At 43.2% G+C, this 27,021-nt stretch overlaps 1 protein-coding gene across 1 annotated transcript in view; it reads right to left on the reverse strand.

Annotated features, from left to right (window-relative positions):
• Positions 1-27,021, reverse strand: part of glis3 (GLIS family zinc finger 3) — a 554,300-nt gene that overhangs the window by 108,899 nt on the left and 418,380 nt on the right. Inside the window, exon 7 of the mRNA XM_067983286.1 lies at positions 19,237-19,378. Coding sequence (XP_067839387.1) covers positions 19,237-19,378 — 142 coding nt within the window. The remainder of the gene's footprint in view (positions 1-19,236; positions 19,379-27,021) is intronic.

The raw sequence follows: 27,021 nt of genomic DNA on the forward strand, positions 1-27,021 counted from the left end.
TTTAGATAAAGTAAATAAAGAGAAACTATTCCCATTGGCAGAAGGGTCGAGAACCAGAGGACACAGATTTAAGGTGATTGGCAAAAGAACCAAAGGCGACATGAGGAAAAACCTTTTTACGAAGTGAGTAGTTATGATCTGAAATGTGCTGCCTGAAAGGGTGGTGGAAGCAGATTCAATCATGGCTTTCAAAAAGGAATTCGATAAATACTTGAAGGGAAAAAATTTGCAGGGCTATGGGGAAAGAGCGGGAGAATGCGACTATCTGGATTGCTCTTACAGAGAGCCAGCATGGGCTCAATGGGCCAAATGGCCTCTTTCTGTGCTGTAACCATTCTATGATTTTATGAACTGGCTATCCCACCAGATCTTTTTTAACTTTCACTAGCAGTCGAGAGCTGGTGAGCAAAATTTATGATTAAGTACACACATGTGGAGATCTGCTTTCCCTGACTCAAGAAGTAATGCAAACAGGCAGTATAATGACATTTGCCTGTTCACACCATCTCAGAACAGCACAGCGAGGCCACACGACACCTGCAGAAGCCTTAACACTAAAAACCTGGAGGGAGGCTTGTTTTCTTTGAAGATCCCAGCTTTATCAGCCCTTTACTGCCAAAGGGAACTCCAAGGAACAATGGGGGAAAAATTCGATAGGGGCCGTTTTTGGGCGCAGATAGCATGATGTGCTGTTACCCCATGCCCAACGGCCCCTGTGCAGGCAGGATGCAAGTTTTGACCCATCCAAGGACTTACCTTCAATCAGCATTCCTTTCCAGGCCTTGCATGTGGAATCAATGCAATTCGCACTTTCCACTACCAGAGGGAGGGCAATCTCTTAAAGGGAGGATGTTTTTTAGAAATCTCTTAAAGGTAGCTGGTACCTGTTATTTGCTGAAAATAACAGTCTACTGTCTACATGGAATCTGAACGGAGATCAGACATCGCACAGGTAAAACACAGATGCAGGTCCCATCCCTATGTTTACACACTGATGAGTTATATCAAAATATTGAATGAAGGTTGCATGCTACTAAATCCCACATCCTCCAATCTGCATGCCAGACCTCACCAATCTGCCGATCTGAGTTTGTACCAGGCCTGCGAGAGTGCATGCACCAAGGTTTTCTGCTGATGCACTAGAGACCTTGGGTGCAAGAGGTGGACAGAAGGAGGGACATCCTATATCCGCAGCGGGTGGGGGGGGTGGAGGAGCAAGAGGCCCTCCAGACATATACTCAAAAGACAGTGGGAGGCAGCGGGGGTCGAAGTCAATGCCAGGCGCGCAGCATCATGAGCATGGATGCAGTGCAGGAAGAAGTTCAGTGCTTTGACATGAGTGGTCAAGGTAAGTGAGGTCAATTGTCAAGTGGCGTCTCCTACCAACTGCACCACGCACTACACCCCCCATCACCCACATACCAATAAACTCTTTCCATCAGTACTCAACTCTTCCAATCAGATGTTTCCTCTCACCCTTACACATTACCACAGTTTCAAACCGCCCACCCACAACTCACAGGCCACACACACTGGCAGCTATTCAACCATGACAGGCACATCACCCAGGCACACGTCCCACTTTCTTGCAGGAGAAGTTGGCGCATATCAAGAGGCAGCAAGTGGCCGTGGCATTTAGCCCCTCAAGCCTGTTCCACCATTCAATGAAATCATGGTGGACCTGTGACCTAACTCCATATACCCGTCTCAGCCCCATATCCCTTAATACCCTTGGTTCACAGAAATCTATCAATCTCAGATTTAACATTCACAAGTGAGCTAACATCAACTGCCGTCTGCAGAAGAGCGTTCCAAACGTCTCCCACCCTTTGCATGTAGAAGCATTTCCTAATTTCACCATCTTCAGCTGCTTCATCAATGAGCTTCCCTCCATCATAAGGTCAGAAATGGGGATGTTCGCTGATGACTGCACAGTGTTCAGTTCCATTCGCAACCCCTCAGATAATGAAGCAGTCCGAGCCTGCATGCAGCAAGACCTGGACAACATCCAGGCTTGGGCTGATAAGTGGCAAGTAACATTCGCGCCAGATAAGTGCCAGGCAATGACCATCTCCAACAAGAGAGAGTCTAACCACCTCCACTTGACATTCAACGGCATTACCATCGCCGAATCCCCCACCATCAACATCCTGGGGGTCACCATTGACCAGAAACTTAACTGGACCAGCCATATAAATACTGTGGCTACGAGAGCAGGTCAGAGGCTGGGTATTCTCCGGCGAGTGACTCACCTCCTGACTCCCCAAAGCCTTTCCACCATCTACAAGGCACAAGTCAGGAGTGTGATGGAATACTCTCCACTTGCCTGGATGAGTGCAGCTCCAACAACACTCAAGAAGCTCGACACCATCCAAGATAAAGCAGCCCGCTTGATTGGCACCCCATCCACCACCCTAAACATTCACTCCCTTCACCACCGGCGCACTGTGGCTGCAGTGTGCACCATCCACAGGATGCACTGCAGCAACTCGCCAAGGCTTCTTCGACAGCACCTCCCAAACCCTCGACCTCTACCACCTAGAAGGACAAGGGCAGCAGGCGCATGGGAACAACACCACCTGCACGTTCCCCTCCAAGTCACACACCATCCCGACTTGGAAATATATCGCCGTTCCTTCATTGTCGCTGGGTCAAAATCCTGGAACTCCCTTCCTAACAGCACTGTGGGAGAACCGTCACCACACGGACTGCAGCGGTTCAAGAAGGCGGCTCACCACCACCTTCTCGAGGGCAATTAGGGATGGGCAATAAATGCCGGCCTTGCCAGCGACGCCCACATCCCGTGAACGAATAAAAAAAAACTCCTGCACACCTTGGCTTTAAATGTTAGGCTATGTCCCCACGTCCTAGTATTCAAGTGTAACAGACCTCCAAAAACAGTTACCAATGTCTCGGCAGCCAGAAGCAATAATCCAGCCACTAACCTGTAAATCCTGCATGGTCCCTTTAAATAGCGCCGGTGGTTGATCCTCCAGGCACTCTAAGACATGTTCAGATGGTCGGAGTTAAGACTGTGCATTGAGTTAAGCGTTAAGTCCCAAAATGGTGTCTATCACTTTTAATCAGCGTTGCACAGTGATTGAAGCCATTTTCTTCCTACTTTACATGATGCCAGCGTTCGTTATCTGCGCTTGCGCTAACTCCTATACCAAGATGGCGTCTAGCGCACGTCATGCAGGAAACGTGCGTGTGCATCCAAGATGCCATCTTGGATGTCGAAGAGGCCGGGTAGCGACGAAACAATGGGCGCTACACGGCCCAATTTAATGCCCCATGACTGTGAATGGACTCCAATCTGTAAGAATATTGGAAATAGGGAAAAATCTTAATGCTACTAACCATCATGCTCTGGAGGCTGTGCTGCGTATTTTGCTGAATTGTAAACTGTTAACCTTTGACTAGTGACTGACCCTTGTCACCCTCCTTACTTGTGATAAAAGAGGAACAATGACCCAAGAAGCAGAACAATAATCCAAAGATAGCAATAAGACCAGGATGATGACTAGATAGCTAGACAATGCGGTCACACAAACTGGCAACATTGAAAAACTACCTTGAAATGGGTCCTGTAGTTAAATGAATAATGTTAAAACAAACTGACCATATTGAATTCTTTGAAAAACAACTTTGTTAATCCATAAGGGTTAATGAGTGTTGTTCCATATATGGTGAGAGTTTCCTGCTGGGGGGCATAAAAACCCAACGTCTTTTGAGATCAGGGCAGAGGAATCAACGAAAACCATCCAACCGTTGAAAGAACACTTAGCTGTCTGAAGATGACACCACTGTCAGAAGGACACCTAACTTGCAGAAGACTACCTCACTGTCGGAAAACTTGAAACGACCACGTCGCCAACTTAATTACGACTTCTGCCCAGAGATCAAATATTGTTTTAATCTTTGTTGTCTAAATATTTGATATCTTTACATGTTTGATTTGATTATTAATAAATGAGCCATTGATTATCAATTGGTGTCATACTTGTACCTGTTACAAATTGGCGAGCCAGTCAGGAGGTGACGAATCAACATTTTGTGTTGACTAAAGGAAAAAAGTGCTTAAAATTCGACTTAATTTGATCACAAAGGACATGAATTGTTCAAATTCCGGAAGTGAGCTTTAGTATAAGTGATCTTGGCAAGTGTCTACGAAACTTTAGAAAAGAAATTAAAGGGGTCTGCAGAACCTTTAGAATTGATCTCCAAAATTGTGGAGAAGGATGCGGCTTATGAGCCAGCCATAGAATGGGTCGAGGATCAAGTTTGAAATAAAAAGATGAAGGTAAGAGTTGGCAAAATGACCCTTCTGTGGGCGGCCAACTTGTGCGCATTTAAGACTGAGGGACGTATTAAACAATTAAAAGAGGAAAATAGGGATCAGTTAGAGGAAATGAAGAGACAGTCAGAGGAAAAAGATAGGAAAATTAAGAAACAGTCAGATGAAAATGAAAGGTTGAAAGAAAGAAAGTCTGACTGATGTCATGATTACGCTGGAGACTTCGCAGTAGGTGGCTAAAACCGTGTCAGCACAGGGACTACAGAGTCAGAAAATATTACAAGAGAGAGATAGACTTTCAGAGAAAAATGGGAGACTAGAGTCAGAACTTGTCAACTGCGGAGGGGCTTGAAGGAGATTATTTGTTGACCCATAAATTCGGTAGACCACACACGGTGTATGTTAATAATTCAGGAGTTACGGGGCAAATTGAGCTGACCAGGGGCTGTGGTGGCTGCTGTAATGCGAGGAGTCCTGGGAGGAACAGAAGGTCTTAATGATAGATGTTTCCGATGTCAGAAAATGGGCCATTACGCTATAGATTGCCGGACTAATGTAACGCCCCCGGCAGAGAAACAATGAGGGAAATTGGACCATGACTCTCCAAAAACTGGGAGGGGTGGAACAAAAATGAGATAAATTAATAACTCTCCTGACTACCTAACAACAGAACCGGTTTGGTGGTTACTAAGAACAGTTGAGAGTTAAGAGAGGTAGTATATGTACAATGACCCAAGTGGGTGGTGATGGAGACAAGGTAAACAGTGAAGAGTTGGCAGACGATGCTGCAAAGTATCGCTCCTCAGACAACACAATGAGACAACAAGCCAATGATGAGAATAAAGTAGAGATGAGGGCTGCGAAATGGAAGTCGCAGAAGTCAAAGAATCATTTAAGCAAACCCAAAACGTGTTACAGAGTTAAAGACAAGAAGGGAGAGAGGCAGTCGTAGAGGTTCAAGAAAGTGAACCAAGAAAAAGACTAGAACTCCAGGCTGGTTCGCCAGTAACCTCTTTCCATTCACTATACCCCATCCTTCCAGCAAAGGAGAAAACCTTTTAAACAGGAGAGCCAATACAAGCCTGATAAATGGTCTTTCCTGCATGAAATTTTAAATCGGTACAAAATTGAGTTAAGTAGGAAACATCAGAGATTGAAAATTCGGATGAGAGATAAAGGATAAACTATTTAAAACGGGGAAAAAGGTGGAAAGGGAAGATTCCGTCTCTCCGACCGTTACAAGCTATTGGATTTTCCCTTAGTTTTTAGTGTACAGTCTCTTTCAGTGTCTTGCATTTTGCAGCATGCAGGCTGCAGCTGGCTTCATTTCCTCTTTTTTCGCAAAACTGAAGTAATATAAGCATTTCAAATAGTTGTGTTTTCTAAGCATAGTACCATTGTTAATTGAATAGGAAGTCAAAACACTTTGGATAATTATTACACAGATACGGGACTATGTCCTATTTTATGTCTGTGAGATTTGAGATCTAAATCAATTATTTTCTTTTCAATTCGGCAAAGTTTCTTTAAATTTAATTGAAATCTGCCTGATTATTGAGCTGCTGTGATGAAGCTGGTTCCGCCCTCTTTTCAGTCAGTACTGCAAAGAAGTCTTAAAATCATGTTGCCTTACACAGAGTTAGTTCCACATTTGGAACGACTTTGACCCTATGGGTCTACAGCCATCCAACGGGAGAAGTTAGTTGGTAGCAAAATGCAGAGCGTCCAAGAAGACAGACAGTTGAGAAATCAGGTCAAGATTGTGGAGGGTATTCTATTCCAAGTCTCCAAAGAAACTGGAGGCGGAAGAAATAATTCTTTGTGCTTTCTCCACAAATGAAGCGAAATGGACAATATGATACTAATTACATTTATTATTGAGGGGTATAATATGACAGGAACTTAGAAACTGTAAAATGTGCCTTAAGTGAATAACACCCAATTTACGGTACAGTGGTAAATGTCCATAAGAGATGTGTAGATAAAAGAGAATGAGAGGTAGAGAGTGATAGATAACATAACGGGGGTAGAAAGTAGACCAGAGGAGGGCATCTTCAGGACAAGGCAATTACAGTCGGACACTGTGGAATGGAAAGGTGCGATAACCGGGGTTTTCGGATTAAGAATGTCAATTTGGAATCGGGTAGATGTTGAAACTATAAAGAAGCATGTGCATCATTAGGAACATGCGTGGGCCAAACTGGGTCTTTGCACCAGTACTAAAGCAATCAATGAGCTAGCACAGGAAGAACAATATACTGTCTATAACGTGCACAATATTGCCAAGTCTTTCATTCAGACGCAGGGGAAAATAAATGAGATGACGTGCAAGGGAAACGAGCGAGCATAGGGAATAGGGTAGGCAACCATTTTTACGCCACACTTTAGGACTGCTGCAAAGACTCAGTTTGGCCCACGCATGTTCCTAATGATGCACATGCTTCTTTATAGTTTCAACATCTACCCGATTCCAAATTGACATTCTTAATCCGAAAACCCCGGTTATCGCACCTCTCCATTCCACAGTGTCCACACGGAGCTTATATGCTTTAGTTTATTGATCATACACTGAGGTTTATGATGTGAGGGTGAATTGTGGGATATGTTAAGGGACTACGACCTCAACCGTTGATATTCTATGGGAAATGGTGAAACAAATGTGAGGGTTGATGTTCCACCTGTTTCAACAATCCTATTCACCCAATGGGCCAACTTAGGGATAAGAATAAACCTCAATTTTTACCCTATCCTTATCTATCGTGGATGTTACTACACAAGAATTTACCAAAATGGGCAGAATCACATTCTGTGGGATACTTGGAGGAGTTTATAAGCAAAAGGTAAACTCGCTTAAGTTAATGGTGCATGACAGGAAAACTGCATAATAGAAGGTGCCCAATTTGGATTGTTGTGTCAATCAGGGGAACCGATACCTAGGCCAATGTGAATGTTTCCCTGCAAGCATGGTTGAGTGCAGACGGTGTAGGCGTGATCTAAAATTGAGACTAATGTAACTAAAAGTTTAAAATGGGAAGCGCAAGAAAAAAGCAAATTCCATGCCCACGTTTATGAAGGACCTGTGAATTAACTTCTGGTGACGCAAACACAAGTAGCTTGTTATAATTTGCAGTTAGAAATTATTCCTGTTAAAGTTTTCCTTCTGTATCTTTTGTCTTCTAATTTATGGAATTGAATGTATGTAGTTTTTTTTATCACACTTAAATAAATGGTACACAGTTTTACTAAGCACAATCGGGAAGAGATTTAGATGAACTCACTTAGAGAAAATGGGAACATGATAAAACAATGCACAAGCAAATAGAGGGATTACTTAAAGGTATGAATAGGCAGACGGGGGATGTTATATCAGAACAAGGGGTGTCCATGGTTTTACTAAAATGACTGGCAGAGAGACAGATAGGGATATTGGCAATCATTCAGAATAACAAAGACTAAGGAACAACTGATCTTAAAGGCAATTATGTATGGAGAGTTTTTACAATGTTCAGATTCAAAAGGGGGTTAAATGCTATAGAAATATAGTTACGGGGAGTGGGCAGGAAATTGGACATGAATTTAGATTTGAGGTTAGGATCAGATCAGCCATGATCTTATTGAATGGCAGAGCAGGCTCGAAGGGCCGATTGGCCTACTCCTGCTCCTATTTCTTATGTTCTTATGAAATCAATTGGACAATATTTCATTTATTTGTCCAATTATATATTGGACAAACAAATGAAAATCTGGAAATCAGATGGGAATATGGATTGGTGTAAGGTGCGAAGATTTGGATTGGTGTATTATGCTAAGAAGCTTTGCAAGCAAAGTGACATTGTTTCGCAACTGATTCCTGTGTATTGGCAATACCATTGCGACCTGCTGACGTAAAACCGATGAAAGTATTTAAAGTGGAATTGATGGGCTTGTTGGAGGATGATATAAATTAAGAAACTTATAAATCATCTGAAGATTGAAGATATCAGTAATGGGGAAAAGAAGGGTTCTGGATTGCACCAAACACTTCATGCTGTTCCAGGAAAAATGGATCCTGATTGTGCAGATGTGACATTTTACAAAGTGCACTGCCAGCTTATGGTTTCATTCTGGATGAAGAATCCCCTAATTGTACTATTGAATTTGAAAAGGACTAACATTGTTTATTCGGAGAGATCATTGCGTTACAACTAACAAGAAGCACCACACATAAGGCGACACCATTTGTCTGATTTGGCAGTTAACACCTTGTTTTACACCAACCAGAATCACTAAATTGGGGCTAAGATATTGGTGCCTCTTCTGGCCACAATGATACAAAAATACAAGTAATCACCACCCTCCAGACAGAAAACTTACGAGTGGTTGTAAATTTTGGGCGCAATAACATTAAGTGTACTTAAACGTGCTATCAGTAACATTAGGTGAAGGTAGGAAGTGTCCACTAACACGGTCAATGGGCTGTGTAGCCCCCCTTCCATGAGTTCGAACTCGGGTCCCATCGGGTCGCCTTGGTAACTATAGTTGATCATTACGTCACTGAAGATCCGTGAGGACTTGATGGAGGAAGCATTACAGGCTGAAATTTGATTCAGGCACCCCATTCACCCTTTATCATTCAGTCTTAAAAGCATCTTGGATAGAGATGTTACCTCTCTGAAACAGCTGGTCAAAATGCAGCGGGATAACAAAGAAATAGGGAAAGATATACAAACCCTTAAGGCTAAATTGTGGTGGGAGAATGTCTATAATACTGGTGAATCCCCGTGGGTATGTTTAGTGTCGTATGCTTGCCTGATCACACAAGTCCTGGTTACCATATCCCCAATAGTATTTACCTGTTGGGTCTGCAGGTGGGTCTCCAAGTTAAAACCGAATGTGTGTCATTCCAAACCATTCCCCTATTGGACTAGATTGATTAAATAAGTGAGGGGTCGAAGACTTAGTCTTCTCCCCCTCAAGGTGGGGAGTCTGTAAGAATACTGGAAATAGGGAAAAATTGACATCTTTTTCTTAATGCTACTAACCATCATGCTCTGCAGGCTGAGCTGCGTATTTTGCTGAATTGTAAACTGTTAACCTTTGACTAGTGACTGACCCTTGTCACACTCCTTGCTAGGAAAAGCAGCTACGTGATAAAAGAGGAACAATGCCCCAAAAAGCAGAGCAATAATCCAAAGATAGCAATAATACCAGGATGATGGCTCGATAGCTAAATAATGCAGTCACACAAACTGGCAACCTTGAAAAGGGTCTTGTGGTTAAATGAGTAATGTTAAAACAAGCTGACTATCTTGAATTCTTTGAAAAACAACTTTGTTAATCTTTAAGGGTCTTATGGGTATTGTTCCATATCTGGTGTGAGGTTCCTGCCAGGGGGGACATAAAAATCTTTTGAGCTTAGGGCAAAGGAATCAACGAAGACCACCAGCTGTCGAAAGAACACTTAGCTGTCTGAAGATGACACCGCTGTCAGAAGAACACCTGACTATCAGAAGACTACCTCACTGTTGGAAAACTTGAAATAACCACTTCTGCCCAAAGATCAAACAGGGTAATATTGTTTTGATCTTTGCCATCTAAATATTTGATACCTTAACATGTTTGATTTGATTATTAATAAATGAGGTATTGCTTACCAATTGGTGTCACGTCCGAACCTGTTACAAAGCTTAGCACCATAAGGGTTTCACCAGGCTACTTCACAAGAACAGGAATATGTCCTTCGACAGCTAGCTGACAAATTTCAACTTATCCAGTATGACCTATATAGCTACCTCCAAATAAGATGCTCTACTATTGTGCAATAGGGTGTATCATAGCCATGGCAGGATTTCTACTTCGCCACAAAGATGCGCCCCATTCTGCCCAATTTTCCAAGCTTGGGGGTCATTTAAATAATATTGGCCTGCTCCATAGGGGAGTTTGCCTGGAGGGTGGTGTGAAGATTGCCTCCGAGACCTGCCAAAGTGTAGCATGGCTGGTGGTCTCTGGCCTGCTAGTTGAAGTTTGCAAAAAGGTTTAAATATTTAAAAAAATGAATGTCTAAGCTTGCGCAATTTGTTGCCTTGCAATCGATTACATAGGCTTTTTGGTCTTTAAGTTTTATATACAGTGCCTCTGCTACGACAGCAGTATTGGATGGTAGGGATAATCAGCAGTGCCTGGTGTCTAGCACTCCTAGGGGGTAAATAATGGAAAATATCACCGATCAAGTATTTTTGTCACTCGACTTTCATTACAATACATTCACGCGTATATGGGTGGATGTTTTGGATGCCACCCGTCAGTTCTAGTGGACATTTGGAAGGCTGTGAAAATGGGCGGCTACCTGGTGGAATTGGTCCCCAGCGTGATAAGTATTAATTATTGCCAAACAACCTCTCTGGCACTGAAAATTAACTACAAGAGTGGAGTCTATTTCGTTCAGCTTTTAATTGTTGTTGGAGGTTTTTAAAAAAAATTAATTACATTTTTTTACCTTTTCTTTCTGTCTCTTTTTTCTCTCTCTCTCTCTCTCTTAATCCAATCTTTTTTTGATCTCTTCATTTTGCTTTCTGTACCTGATTTGATATCAAATTCACTATTCTAACTTACATTTCCTGGTTCAGACTCTGTGTTAACAATCCTTCAATCTGGTTGGTTAAGGAGATACACAGTTGCTTGCCATGTTCACACAAATCCCATCTGCCACTTACAGCAACTTCCAGTGCAAGATCTTATGCAAATTAAATGGGCAAGGGCAAGTCAAACTAATGGCAGGCGCCATTTGTTCACCGGCTACAGTAAATTCTGGCCCATTATCTCCAGAAACCAGCATATATAAACTCCAATATAAGTTGGCCTCTGCTCCCCCCCCCCCCCCACCCCACCCCACCACCGCTACCCAAGCATTTTACTTCCCCTCTTCAACAGGTCTCTGCAAATGCATCTCCACTATCTGTATCATCCATCATCATGCCCTAAGCTCTGGAATTCCTTCCCTAAACCTCTCCGCCTCACCACCTCTCTCTTCTCCTTTAAAGCGCTCCTTAAAACCTACCTCTTTGACCAAGCTTTTGGTCACCTGTCCTAGTATCTCCTTATGTGGCTCGGTCTCAAGTTTTGTTTGATAACGGTCCTATCGCCTTTGGACATTTTACTACATTATAGGTGCTATATAAATGCAAGTAGTTATTGTTGTTGTTGTACTGTATTTACCTTCAATTCAAAAGAAAACACAAGAGAGCCTGAGAATAATTAGTAGAGAAGGGATGGAGATATGATAGACAGACCATTACAACCACCATATGAAGCAAAATGCATGAGGGACAACTCAAGATCAAACACCAAACTCAATGGGCCGATAATTGCTGTGAGCAGTGAATGACCCGCGTTCACCGCTTCTTACATATTAACTTACCCATATTGTATCCGTGGTCTTTACTGCGGGAACTGCCTCTAATGCGAACCTGAAAAGAGTCCAGCGTTCACTCCTGTGAACCTAGGACCTATGTAGCCGATGAGAGGATCCTTCTTTCCCCTCAACCAATCAGATTGTAGCATTGTTGACAAGCCGCTAAGAGTCAAAACCTTGAAGTGCAAACTACAAGAGTAAAATCATTGTAAAAAGTTAGAGACAGCAAAATAAAGAGAAGGTAAGGAATCAAAAGAGAGATAAAAGAGACAGAAAGTAAAAAAATTAAAATGTTTAAATTTTTAAAAAATGCCCAACGATTAAAATTGCAATGAATGAGACTCCACATTTTTGAAATTTAATTTTTAGTGCCAAAGAGGTTGTTCGGCAGTCATTAAGACTTACCATGCTGATGAAACTAAGTTTAGACCTGATATACTTGAGCGTTTTTTAGTCTATTTTAATGAGTACATATTGTGTTCCAGCAGCAAGTTCATGTTCCTCCATTGATTTCAATGGAGAGCCAGCTGGCGAGCTCCCACATCGCCGCCGAACCAGGAAGAGCAAGTTCCGGATTTCTGTGTTTGACTGCGCATGTGCAGGCACTGGAACTTGCTCTTCGATTTCACCTTTAATAACGGTGAGTGCAGTTAGGCTCACCGTTATTTTAAAAGCAATTTCCAGCTCAATGTACCCTATATAAACTCCACAAAGTTCAACTTTTTCACATTAGCAGATGCTTTGGCATCTTCTGGAATATAAATCACTTTAATGCAATTTACTAATTTTTACCTTAATATTTATTAAAACATGAACAAATATAATTCAACAAATCACTATTTATGTGAAATGTCCTCATCACGTTGCCGATGGTGTCATTGTACCCCTTTTGCATGCAAATTCAATGTAACCATTGCACCGTAATCTGTTTTAATTTTCTCAGTATTAAAACGTTGTCATGTCATAAACTTGGAAGCTTACAGAAGTTACTCTGGCAACCTCAGAAGTTCTCAGTTTTGAGAAGCTATGTTGTAATCTGCTCACAGCCAGTTATAAACTACTTTTACTGTGTGTCTTGTTCTTTCCCATCCCACTCCACAAGTTACTTCCTTGAGGCTGCTTAGGGCCTGAATCTGTGCATGTTGGTCATGGTTTTAATTAGGTTGAACCTGCCACAAAATTAATTGACACCTCTGTAAAGGAAAATAAAAACAAAAAAAAATGCTACAAAACCAGCTGGTTTTGACAAATATCTATGGTTTGAAAGCATTACTGTTGAGAGAAACTTGGCTGAGAATAACTGCTTGTGGCCTTCCAAGTTTATGACTTGTGGCACAAGACTTAATAGCTTAGATAAAGCTGACAAAATGAAAACAGGTTAATGCACAATTGTTACATCTAATTTTCCTGTCAGAATTGACTCAAAAATAAAGGAGCAACAAAAGAGGTGACAGCCTTAATTGATTACAGGTAAGGTAATGCATACACAGGATTTTGTTGTTAATTAAAAGCTCAGAGTTTTAAATCTGTTTTGTCAGCTGCAGCATAGCAACATATTTATCTCTACACATTGTCCTTGGAAACAATCAAAAAATATTTGAGATCATTTCTCTGTTAACGTGCCCCATGAGCTTGAAAATATTAGTCCCAATGGTCTGAATGTGTCATCTGCAATTAATGACACATTCAGGCCCTAACACAAGGATAGTCATTTGAAAGATTCAATATTAATGCACAGACACTTTCTTTTCATCTCATTTTGTAAACTAAATTTTATCAATGAATGGTGGAAGTGCAATGGGGCAGGACTTCTGCCCACCACAAGAATGCGCCCCTGAACCCGCTTGATTTTTACAGCCTCAGGATCATTTAAAAAGTTTTGCGTGCCTCCATGGCTTCTGCTGGGGAATCAACCTGGAAGTGAAGGAGGGCCGAGACTGGCAGGGACAGGCCTCAGAGGTCTGCTGCAGCGCAGTGTGGCTGGTGGCCTCTGTGCCACCCTGTAAAGTTGGGGACATTTTATTAGCGTGCCTTAGCCTATGCAAATGATCACTCTATGATCGATTGCATAGGCTTTTTGGGTATTTTAATCTTAATGGGCTTCTCCGTCATCCATAGCAATGCTCAGCGTCAGAGATGAAGATGCATTGCTGGGATGCAACTGACGGGTATGTCATTTGCACAGCACTTGAACATGCCCACCCATATTTGGCCGAGCATATTCTATGCTGCTTGTCAGTTCTGGCAGGAAATCCGGGAAATGTTTGGGGCAAGTGGAGAGATGTAGAGTGGCTGGCAAGGAATTTTCCACTGCATTCTGGTGGAGTTGCGCTGGCTCCCAGATGTAACCCCAGTGGAAAATATAGGTCTCCTTATTTAACTTTATTAGAATTTTCACAGTTTGCTACAGTTTCTTTTTGGATAACTTCCTGCATGAGCATACAAATTTATGTCAAGTATTGGTGTCCAACCCTGTGGCAAGTTATAACAAACGACATTATGGAGTTGAAATTTCACTGTATGGTATTAGTAACAGATGTGAAATTAGTCTGTCTGCTCTTTTAATCATTAGTTAATCTTTTTAAAAATAAATTACTCATAACTCAGTTTCAATTTTCAGTAGAAAATTTCTACAATTACAGGAGGAGTCCTTTCAGCCCATCACACATGTGTTGGTGCTAGCTCCAAATTGGAGCTATTTCCTCTAATCCCAATTCTCTGCCCTTTCCCTGAGCCTTTTATAATTTTCTTCTTCAAGTGCCTCTTAAATGTTACGATTGATTCAGCTTCAATAGCCACTTGTCATAAAGCATTGTATATTCTAATTTCCATCAATGTCTATTTTCCTGAACAAGGCTATTCACTGTATGCTGCTCTCTTTTTTTTTGGAAAATAAACTTTTATTTTTAAACCCAACTTTATTAATTCCCCCAAAATCCTTTCCCTATATCATTCCCCAAACTAAGAGGGTGAGCAGTTGATCCATTCCCAGGCCTCTGCCAATTCTTCTTTGAAAGCGAGTGCTTTGATGGAGACACACAACTAGGCAGGTTGACTCTTCCCTTACATGACTCCTTTCCTCCATGTGAGAAATCATGAATGTGAATTCTCATCGTTCTGGATGCAGCTTATTGGTATCCCAAACACAAGCACATGGTAAGCTAGGTGATGCAGTGGGTTAAATACACTGTTCTTTGACCTCCAGAGGCTGATTTAATTCCAGCCTAGATTAATGAGGAGGATGTCTCCTTGCTTTGCTGGCCGTTGAGGTTCTATGTGAAATAGATTGAGATGGTCTCAACCCAATTCCTAATCATCTGCAGCACAACTTTGCTGTTAATTCTGCATTAAATTAGCAAAATGACCATAGAGAACATAAGGATGGCTAGTGCAAAAATAGGAAAATGACACATTGTTGCAGTATTTTATGCTTTTCTGAAGTTGGTGTTAAAATATATTGTGGGGAAATTTCTGAGTTGGCTATTTGTAGTGAAATTGTAAATGTGCTCGTTATACATTGATTCACAATTTTGCTATGAATGTCGAACAGCGGAAATCTGCTCATTGTATCGGCAGATTTTTAAAAATTCATTCATGGGATGTGGGCATCGCTGGTAAGGCCAGCATTTATTGCCCATCCCTAATTGCCCTTGAGAAGGTGGTGGTGAGCTGCCTTATTGAACCGCTGCAGTCCGTGTGGTGATGGTTCTCCCACAGTGCTGTTAGGAAGAGAGTTCCAGGGTTTTGACCCAGCGACGATGAAGGAACGGCGATATATTTCCAAGTTGGCATGGTGTGTGACTTGGAGGGGAACGTGCAGGTGGTGTTGTTCCCATGTGCCTGCCGCTCTTGTCCTCCTAGGTGGTAGAGGTTGTGGGTTTAGGAGGTGCTGTCGAAGAAGCCTTGGTGAGTTGCTGCAGTGCATCCTGTGGATGGTACACACTGCAGCCACAGTGCGCCGGTGTTGAAGGGAGTGAATGTTTAGGGTGGTGGATGGGGTGTCAATCAAGTGGGCTGCTTTGTCCTGGATGGTGTCGAGCTTCTTGAATGTTGTTGGAGCTGCACTCATCCAGGCAAGTGGAGAGTATTCCATCACACTCCTGACTTGTGCCTTGTAGATGGTGGAAAGGCTTTGGGGAGTCAGGAGGTGAGTCACTCACCACAGAATATCCAGCCTCTGACCTGATCTTGTAGCCACAGTATTTATATGGCTGGTCCAGTTAAGTTTCTGGTCAATGGCGACCTCCAGGATGTTGATGGTGGGGATTCGGCGATGGTAATGCCGTTTAATGTCAAGGGGAGGTGGTTAGACTCTCTCTTGTTGGAGATGGTCATTGCCTGGCACTTGTCTGGTGCGAATGTTACTTGCCACATATCAGCCCAAGCCTGGATGTTGTCCAGGTCGTGCTGCATGCGGGCTTGGACTGCTTCATTATCTGAGGGGTTGCGAATGGAACTGAATACCGTGCAATCATCAGCGAACATCCCCATTTCTGACCTTATGATGGAGGGAAGGTCATTGATGAAGCAGCTTATGATGGTTGGGCCTAGGACACTGCTCTGAGGAACTCCTGCAGCATTGTCAGATTAGGAGGAGTTTTACTCTGAAGCTCTTTGTACTACACTTGACCAGTGAAGTCATGGTTTTAACACTGGGTGTCTGCAATGGGAAAGAGTTCTATTCGGGAGCACAAACAGTCAGAAAAGGTAAGCAAGAAAAAAACATGATGATCCACCAGGATGACATTTCTGTCCTAAATTTTAAAAACTGGTTCTGTGGGTTGACAGTCCCTAAGGGCTTACGGTGAGTGATCTTTTACTGGCTTTGCAGAAATGGCTGCTGCAGCTTTGTACTTTGGAATGGAAAATTTTATCGTGATGTTTGTAGGCTTCTCAGCCATGCAGCAGAATGATATGCCAGCTTCCCCTTACTTTGAACGGAGTGAAAAATGTCATTGCTAGCCAGGAGTGTCCAAGCATTATATCTTTGTGGGTTGCTTAGGTGCACACTATGGAGTCTTGCAGGCGACTTATAAGGGCAAATGTTTTTGCCAGGCAGTATCGCTACTCTTGGCATAATTTGGGTGAGTGGGGATCAGGAAATTGTGTGGCCATTGACCTGACCCAATGCTCAATTAAAACACAGCCCACACATATTTCTGTTGGGATAGCATGCTCATGGTAACCACTCCCACTCCTTTTAAGCGGGCGCCGCACTAAGCATGTGTGCATGATACTAATGAAGGCCATAATTAGGCACAATCCTCTTATAATGTTTGGGTGGAAGTTCTGCCCATTAAAATTGCATTTTAGAGGCAAACTGCTAGGATTATTTATATTTTTTGCACTGTTTCCAATATGATTTCATGTTTTTTGTTTTCCAGCGAATGTTTAATGTATTTTTCCTGTGTTTCCTGGATCAGACCATGGAAGAAATGTGAATATGATAATCATTGAATTACTGTTGCCAATATCAGAGAAACTGACAACAGAGACTCTTTCAAAGAATTCTACAGAACAGGGAGCTACTTAAAGTAGATGGGATCTGTAAAGTGTCTCCCCAATATCAAAATTTACACCACCTAAGATTGCATTACTGCAACCAAATGAATGTTACACCAAAGAGCTATTTGCCAAGTCACTGGTACCTGCAATTCAATCCCAATATTCCATGTTTTAAACAGTACAAGATGAAACAAGGCATTACAGGGAGAGCACAAGTTCCACAGTTGGATTGGCTGCTGTGAGGTCCCATCTGTAGGGTCTGGCTCCACAAATTGTAGGTGAGCAGGAAGCCAGTTAGTGAGCGGTGTCATTGCTGCAAGGACGCCTGCAAATGATTGACACACGAGCGGCCATTTTATCCCTGCCCACCTGACGGATAGGATTTTGTGCGGGTGGGCAGTTATAATCGTCCGTGAGACTCACTCACCGACATCCCCCACAGGCTACGATTTTAACCCACTCTTCTGAGCAGGTGAGAAGAACACCCACCAGAAACTGGCAGGGTCCTGTGCAGATTGGGCTCTGATGACATCACCGGGGATTGACTGCTATTTTAACTGTGAGCATGAGTGAGTAAACTGTTGTGGCTTTCCCGGCAGAGCCACCTAGTGGGAAGAGGAGTTGAGGACAGAAGAAGTCCTAAAAAGTAAGTCTTTTTACTTTTTAAAAAAAACTTTTCTTGTGGGGCCAGGAGGAGTAGGAGTGCTCCTCTGGGTCTCACAAAGAAAGTTTAGGCCTCCACTGCCTTAGGCTCCTCCGCCCCCAAGCCCTCCCGATCATCTTACCTGAATGCCAGGCACTGTTCCTTCAGTCCCCAGCGGTGGGCTTCTGCCACTCGAGATTCCACTCCGGCCGGCCAGCCCACTGTCGCATCCTGCCGGTTTTGGGTGGGAAACTTATGGGGGCATGCAGACGAGGCCTGGGAGTTGAAATCCCCTGGGCCCCACGGTACCGAGATCAGGACGGTTTGCTGCCCGTCCAATTCCCGCTCTAAGTTAAAATCGGGGCTATGGTCAGTGGCTGTGCATGCAACCTTTGCACTGTGCTTCCTTCTAGTCACACATTGGCTGATAGTTCATATGATGCCAATGTGCTGCCCAGAGATGTATGAAATAACTGACTGATGCATGCACCCAGTGCCACATGGCCAGCTGGGCTAGACTGCCTCGGTCCACGCTGAGATGTTGTAGTCTGTAGCCAGGCCCTCAAGGCCCAGAGCTGCTCGAGGTTGCCCACCAGGACCATCTGAAGGGTCCTCAATGAATGCTCAGCAGCCTTTTACCTCCCAAACTGTACTCACCGGGGATACACCTTGTAGGAGCGCTAGGATAAGTAATTGAGCACACAGGACAGGCATTAGGGGATTGCACAAGGGTGATTCTTAATTATTCCAGAAGTGAGTTGTTGGAAGTAGCTTTTGTTTTCTGCATTTGGTGTTAATGTTCATGTTTGCAGTCAGTTGAGGTCAAGACTGCGATGCATCAGGAGTTCTCCAGTGGTGGCATCACAGAACAAAGCTCTTGTTAGTGTATTCTTTATTTGCAAAATGGGTAAGTACTGTGAACAAAAAGTTATAACTGGACTTTCCTTTCCTTTTAATTTAGTTGCTCTCCAAATAATCCAATGTGAATGAGATGCAGACATATACAAAGCCAGGAGAGGTATGCAAGAACTGCAGTGAGGTTCTCACGAACAAACCAAGCCAAACTGAGGATCTTTGGGACATGTAACTTTCTGCGGTGTGTGAGATAAAACTGGTCTGGTCATCCTTACTGTCAATAATATGAATATGAACTGAAGCCATAACGTGTTAGAAAAACATCTATAGCACAGTTGGCACTGAAATAAGGAACTTTTGCCAGGATAATTTAGGAATTGAAAAAATCTAGGCTGATAGCTGGATGGTATCATACCCTGAATCTTCTCTGCCTCTAATGATTTGAAGGGATTAATTTACTGACATGGTGGAAGAGCAAAATAAATAGCAATATCAAAACTGAAATATATTTTATGCAAATTACTTCAGAAGTTTTTAAAAGCTCACCTGAATACATGTCATGAGGGGGCCCTGGTGATCGCCCCATGGCGCCGTCTACAGCATCTTGCGGTGATGTAGCAGGCTGCAGCGGTTGAATAGTGAGGCAGTCATTGAGCATATCCTGGTCTGGCTCATTGCTGGATCTTAACTGTATACAGAATAAAAACAGTTTGGGTGAAGAAGAAAACAACTACCTTGCATAAAAGGTGTCAAGATTTGTTATGGATTTTAAAAAAAGCATGAGGGGAGTGCACACTGAAGCACATATTCTTGAAATGGGTTGTTAAATGAAATAGACTGTGACAAGTCCCCTCACGTTACAAACCATTCAGGCTTTTTTAAAAATATGATTGCTCACTGTTCTACATTGGAATTAAAGAAGGATTTGCAACATGGTTACAAATACTCAATAATACATACTTTTGAACATTAAAGGGTAAAAGTTATTAATTTTAATTTGACCTATAATTTTGTGCTCATTTTGTGACTGACTGACACTTCTACATAAAGCGTGGAGAGGTTCATTTCTCTGCATGCAAAAATGTGGTACAGCAGGTGGTGACAATATTCAGATCAGATACAACAAGTGCATCTCCCCTACTCAGCAGTCAATCTTTCTTTCCAGTTTTAATCACCTGAGCTCCCTTTCTATTAGGCAACTGGGAGGCCATTTTACAAAAACTGACCTTTTTGTCCCTGTGAATTGTTTGAGCTGCCTTTTTCAGGTTGTGTCTCATCAAGTTTGTGTCATTCAACACTATGCAGCTTTTGGAAAATTTCCAAAAATGGTTTCAAATGTACAAAAGCAGCAAAAATGTTCATTTAAAGCTCCATAAATGGGGAAGTGGGTTGTCTAATGAATGAATAAATTGTCCTTTCACTTAAAGAACCTTTCTGGAATCTATCCCAGATTGGTGGAATGGAAGTTTAAATGAGTTCAGGTTGTCTCAACCCAGATCCTTAACATAAAACTTTGGCATTAACTAGTACAAAATTAGCAGTTCAATTAAGTTGTAGTAATTTGCATAAGAAATGGAAATGCCATACTGGCACAATGGAGGCTGCTGCTCTAAAGTTGGAGTGGTGCACATGAAGCTTAACTTCTCACTTCCGATTGGGAGAAGTAAGAAATGATAGGGAAGCGGCAGTGAGGATCTACAGGTAATGGGAGGCAGGAGAGGGAGGAAGGAAATATGTAAACATTAAAAAAAAAATAGCATCTACTGAGGCGCTATCTTGTGAGTGCTATAATTTAATTGTTTTTAGCAGAAACACAGTATAACTTGAGCACACAAAAGGGAACAGTGAAGCACGCAATTTATGACACCAGTGAGGATATCGAATAAGTTACAAGGTCGGAAGCTAGTCAGTAGCAGTCTGTGCCTGCAATTGTGGTGGTCTGATTCAATCGCATGCAGCATCTGGGTTTCCGCTGCAATTCCGCCAAAGTTACGGTGGCGGAGCGGGAGGAGCTCCAAGGAAATTCACCGAATAACCTTCTCTTTAGCACACTGGCAGTGGCCCATTTTATGAACTTTTTTCTATTCATGAGCCCATTCTTGTGAAGTACATCGCATCAAATAAAGAGCTTTTGTCTTCCAGTTCACATTTCCACATTTGCTATTTACACCTCATCTTTTAAAGAATTTCACGAGACACTTTGTTTTGTTTTGTGTTTTTTTTCTTGACAAACAATGCAGTCATCGAAAGGCAGCCAAAAAAAGAAACAAAAATAAAATTGAGGTTGATTCACATAAATTTTAGGCAGTAATATTCTTAATGTTAACTTGAACTAAATACTTCATCTATGATAATACAATCAGAAGCCTTTAGAAAAAGAGAGGCATTCAAAAAGTGACCTCCAAGGGAAAAAAAGTACTAAATGAAAATAGTCCCTGAAGCTTACCACTGTCCACAACCCTTTCCCAGCCAGTTTTATTTTCTTTCACAATGCATTCACTGCCATTAATAACTTGAATTCTACCTTGCATTAAGAGGTCGGTAGCTATTTTCTTAGCTATTGAAACAGTTACTTGTGTGATGATGACCCCCCAGTGCAAGTGATGCAATGATATTTTTTGATACAAGTGATGTCAATGCTGCATGAATTTCATCAATACGCTATATAGGGATAAACTTAACAGAAAATAAGATATTCTAATGATTTCCTTTAAATGGTGATGATGTCTCTGAAGGAATTAGGTCATGCTGGTGGACTTAAATGTGCCACTATGAGGTGGAAACTAAGAGGTTGTTGGCCAGAGGCTGCAGAAACCCATTGAGCTTAATTCGAATTGCTAACTTTTGAACTGGGGTGACCTGGAGTTCAGTCACTGGTCTGAACTGGCCAGAACCGGTTTGAATTCGTTCCGCTTCTTACAGGGACAAAGGAACTGTGATGAGACATCAGTCCTTATTTAGAAAAGGAGTATGAGGTGATGCTACCTAGGCCCTTGGAACAGAGCCAATCAGGGGATGACATCGATCACTCCAGCAACTTTGAGCCAACCAGAGAAGACAGCATCATTCGAAAAGACAGACTTGAGAATAAAACTGAAGAATTGCTGGCTTGGTTCCGGGTTTGTTTGTGAGGGAGACTCCGGAGACTAACCCTCGTGGAAGTGGGACCCTACGTCAGGGACGTAGAGACGACGTCGGGAGTGAGAGAGAGAATTGCCTGGCCAGCAGTACCTCTCCTTTCCGGGTAATATAATATCCTTTCTATTCTGTGACCACTCAGGGAGTGTTCGTCAGAGAAACCTAATGGGTGTGCGTTTAAATCCTAATACTCAGGGAGTGTTAGTCAGGGAAACCTAGTGGGTGTGCGTTTAAATCCTAGTTTGAGTATAAAACTATATAACCTGCTGTAAACTGCATGCCTATATCTAACTAGACGTATAAGCGGTATGTACATGATATAATAACGTTAATAAAGCGAATTGAGAATTAAGAGAGAATTGACTCTTCCTCTGTGTACTAAGCCAAAACCGTTAACCAGTGACTTCCGGTCAACAAGGTGAAAATATCTAAAGAAAACATAATAAGGAGAAGCCCAGAGAAGGCGAGACAGGTCCAATTGCAAGAGACAGAATTTTTCTGAGAGACTGCTACTATTCTTTTATAAACATATAAATAGTAAAAGCGTAGTCAAAGGAAGCATGGGACCGATTAGGGACAAGAAAGGAGATCTTCTTATGAAGGCAGAGGGTATGGCTGAGACATTAAATGAATATTTTGCATCTGTCTTCACTAGAGAAGAGGATGCTGCCATTGTAGCAGTAAAGGAGGCGGTAGCGATATTGGATAGGATAATAATAGATAAAGAGGAGGTACTTAAAGGATTGGCAGTACTCAAAGTAGAAAAGTCACCGGGTCCAGATGGGATATATGCTAGGTTAGTGAGGAAAGTAAGGGTGGAGAGGCTCTGGCCACAATCTTCCAATCCTCCTTAGATATGGGGATGGTGCTGGAGGACTGGAGGATTGCAAATGTTACACCCCTGTTCAAAAAAGGGGAGAGGGATAAACCTGGCTATTACAGGCCAGTCAGCCTAAAGTCGGTGGTAGGGAAAGTTTTAGACACAATAATCCGGGACAAAATAAATTGGCACTTGGAAAAGTCAGCTCGGATTTGTTAAAGGAAAATCGTGTTTGACTAACTTGATTGAGTACTTTGATGAAGTAACGGAGAGGGTTGATGAGGGTAGTGCAGTTGATGTTGTGCATCTGGACTTTCAACAGGCATTGTAAGTACCACAAAACAGACTTAAGTACCATATAATAGACTTGTTAGCAAAGTGAAAGCCCATGGGATTAAAGGGACAGTGGCAGCGTGGATACAAAATTGGCTAGGGGACAGAAAGCAGAGAGTGGTGGTGAACAGTTGTTTTTCAGACTGGAGTGAACTATACAGTGGTGCTCCCCAGGGGTCAGTATTAGGACCATTGCTCTTCTGATATATATTAATGAACTGGACTTGGGTATAATTTCAAAGTTTGCAGATGACACGAAACTCAGAAATGTAGTAAACAATGTGGAGGATAGTAACAGGTTTCAGGAGGACATAGAGAGACTGGTGAAATGGACAGACACATGGCACATGCAATTTAACGCAGATAAGTGTGAAGTGATACATTTTGGAAGGCAGAGTTAGGAGAGGCAATATAAACTAAATGGTACAATTTTAAAGGGGGTGCAGGAAAAGAGAGACCTGGGGGTGCACATACACAAATCTTTGAAGGTGGCAGGACAAGTTGAGAAGGCTGTTAAAAAAGCATATGGGATCCTGGGCTTTATTAATAGAGGCATAGAGGACAAAAGCAAGGAAGTTATGCTAAACCTTCATAAAACACTGGTTAGGCCTCAGCTGGAGTATTGTGTTCAATTCTGGGCACCACACTCTAGGAAGGATGTCAAAGCCTTAGAGAGGGTGCAGAAGAGATTTACTAGAATGGTGCCAAGGATGAGGGATTTCGGTGGAGAGCCTCTTTAGAACAGAGAAGGTTAAAGGGAGATTTGATAGAGGTGTTCACAATCATGAATGGTTTTGACAGAGTAAACAAGGAGAAACTGTTTCCAGTGGCAGGAGGGTCAGTAACCAGAGGACACAGATTTAAAGTGATCGGCAAAAGAGCCAGAGGCGACATGAGGAAACATTTTTTTACGCAGCAAGTTGTAATGATCTGGAATGCACTGCCTGAAAGGGTGGTGGAAGCAGATTCAACAGTAACTTTCAAAAGGGAATTGGATAAATACTTGAAAGGAACAAATTTACAGGGGAAAGGAGCAGGGGAATGGGTCTAATTGGATAGCTCTGTTGAAGAGCCAGCACAGGCACGATGAACCAAATGGCCTTCTCCTGTGCTGTACCTACTTTGATACTATGATACAAATGTGAAAACAATGCCCAATGTGAATAAATGATCACAATGAACACTGGACCTATAGAGTATTTCAATATAAATACAAACACAGCAATGGGATTCTATACCCATGTTAAAACAGCTTTTGGCAACAGTGTGCTTCAAGCAGTCTTTCACTCATTAGAAAGACATTCATAGGTAATGTTGCTCACATTGATATAACATACCCTGAGCAATGGTTTACTGCAAAATGACCATGGAGGAAGGTCAAGACTATACAAGTTTGAAGGTGGGGGAGGGAGGGAGCATTTGCAATCCTGATTACATAAGTTGGTTTAATTTTTACCCCTGCTCACATGTAGATCTATTTTATGTTGTAGTAGAATGGTTAATTAGTTCTGGAATTGGCTGCAAAAGAAATAAGCCACTGAGTCACATTCAATGGAATGAAGCAACATGCCAGAAGGAGGTTATTTAATCAATTATGAACAAGGAGGTATGTAAATATCAGTGGCTTTTATAATCCACGGAATATTTTTGGCATGAGCTGAAGCCTAAAGGAAATATTTTATTAAGGAACTAATTAATTATCATGATTTTAGAAGCATTGGCCTGGAATTTCCTCTATGTGATTTACACCACTGTTACACCTTTAAAAATGGTGTTGCATCAATTTGTGGCCTCTAGAGGGTGATACACACAGGTTTCCTGGGTCTGCTCATTTGCATATCCATTGGTGCAAACAGCTCAACCATCAGGAAACTTCCCTGCAGCTTTTAAAAACACTGGACAACCTCCAGCAGTGCTCCTGCTCACACTCTGGGCTCGATTTTCGCACCCCCGAGCGGGTGCGTTCGTGGCGGGGGGGCTCCGAAAATCGGGGATTCCCGGGGCGGGTCCGGAGCCCGGCTCCAACCTGCCCACTTCCGGGTTCCCCAGTGACGCGCTTACATTCGCGTGCAGCCCCCGCATGTGGGACTCCCGCCGGCAATTAAAGCCGGCGGGATGCCACTTAAGTTAATTATTTCGGTACTTCAGGTCGTTCACAGACCTGATTAACATGATATTTTACGAGGGGTGGGATTTTCCAAACAACTGAGACTGTTTCCCGCACTGGGGGAAACACTCCCAGTTGAAATGGACGTGTTGCAGCCATCAGCCTGTGGCAGCTGCAAAGGTCCATTTGACAGGTGGGTGGGGGGAGACCCTCACTCATTGCAGGAGGCCACTCTGTCACTTTGGACAAAGTTTGGCCTCCACCACCCTCCTCCTAACAGTAAAATTCACAAACTTGCACATTTACCCCGGTGTGCAGATACATGTACCTACCTTGCGGACCCCCTCAATCGTACATCTTCCGGATGGGGACCTCCTCGGAGGACGAACAGCATCACCAGCCTCGCCAGTCACGCCATCCACCTCTGATGCATGGAGCCCCACAACACAGTGCTGTGACACATCCACCTGCACAGCAGGAGGGAGGGCAACAGTAGAGAGAGATGCGTTGCAGAAGGCACTACCCTCGCCACAGGGTCCACAGACCGAGGCTCAGCTTCCTGGACCTCTCTGAGCAGCAGTGCACACGGAGGCTCAGAGTCACTCGACATGTAGTCGTGGACATCTGCAGCCTCCTTCATGCCGAGCTGCTCCCGGCTGGCCCGAGCACCATCATCTTACCTGTCGCTGTCAAAGTCACCACTGCCCTCAACAACTTTTCCTTCGCATCCTTCCAGGGTGCCACCAGGGACATCGCCGATGTCTCTCAGTCGTCTACACAAAAGAGCCCTGCAAATACACCTACACCCACTCTGCAGTGACACAATGGGTGGCATCAGTTGTGGGTCTTCATTGTGATCCTCAGGAAAGGGCTTAATGCCACAAACCAGACAAGATTCGCAAAGACGTGGCAGTAGTGGTGACAATATAACATGAAGTGTGAGTTGATCAGAAATCAAATATAACTAAAAACCATGACAAACCCTCAAACATCCTTGTGCATCCCCTTCATGCTCACGACATGTTTGCCTTACGCTTCCTACTGCACATATGTGATGCATGCCCTGTGGCTGCAGCACAGGTAGTGGCAGGTTGAGTGAGGCTGACCGTGAAAGAGATGTATGAGAGGGTGAGTATGAGATACAGCCATGAGATTGTATGAGGATTGGGTTGAGTGGTAGTGGCGGGATGAGTACTGGCGAGGTGAGTAAGTGCAGGTAAGATGACGATGAGCTTTGAGTGGGTGTGAGGAGTGATGTGATAGAGTAGTGTTGGCAGTGCAGAAGGAGGTGCGGAGTGGGGGTGGTGATGTGGCAGACGGAGTGTAGGGGAATGAGTAAGTGTACTCACTTTGGCTGACCTACTTAGGTCATTGCAGCACCTCCTGCACTGTATGCAGGTAGGCGATATGTTGGTGGTGCAGGTGACCTCCTCTGCCACCTCGAGCCAGGCCTTCTCGGTGGCAGAGGCAGGCCACTTCCTCCCGCCCGCCGGGGAGAAGATCTCTGTCCTCCCCCTCCTCCTCACCCCATCCAATAAGACCTGGAGCGAGGCATCATTAAACCTGGGAGCAGCCTTCCCCTTGGACTGCTCCATGCTGTAATTTTTCCTATTTTCTGCAGCATCAGTCAGTGGAGGACTGCCCCTTTAAATAGGGCTCCTCCAGCTGACAGCCTATGCTGCACATATGCAGTCCGCCCGCTGCGCAGCTTTCGAGCGCGAAACCTGGAAGCAAAGGCAAGTACCTTCAATCAAGCTGTGATTGCATGCGGAGCACCCTGATATCACTGGGCGCGTTACCCACGCGCCCAGTCGACCAGTTCTGGGATCAACTCCCCTCCACAAATGTTTCCGAAACCGAATGATTGTTCATGGATGAAAAGCAAAATACCGCGGATGCTGGAAATGTGAAATAGAAACAGAAAATGCTGGAA

This window comes from Heptranchias perlo, chromosome 4, assembly GCF_035084215.1.
Source record: "Heptranchias perlo isolate sHepPer1 chromosome 4, sHepPer1.hap1, whole genome shotgun sequence".
Taxonomy (NCBI): domain Eukaryota; kingdom Metazoa; phylum Chordata; class Chondrichthyes; order Hexanchiformes; family Hexanchidae; genus Heptranchias; species Heptranchias perlo.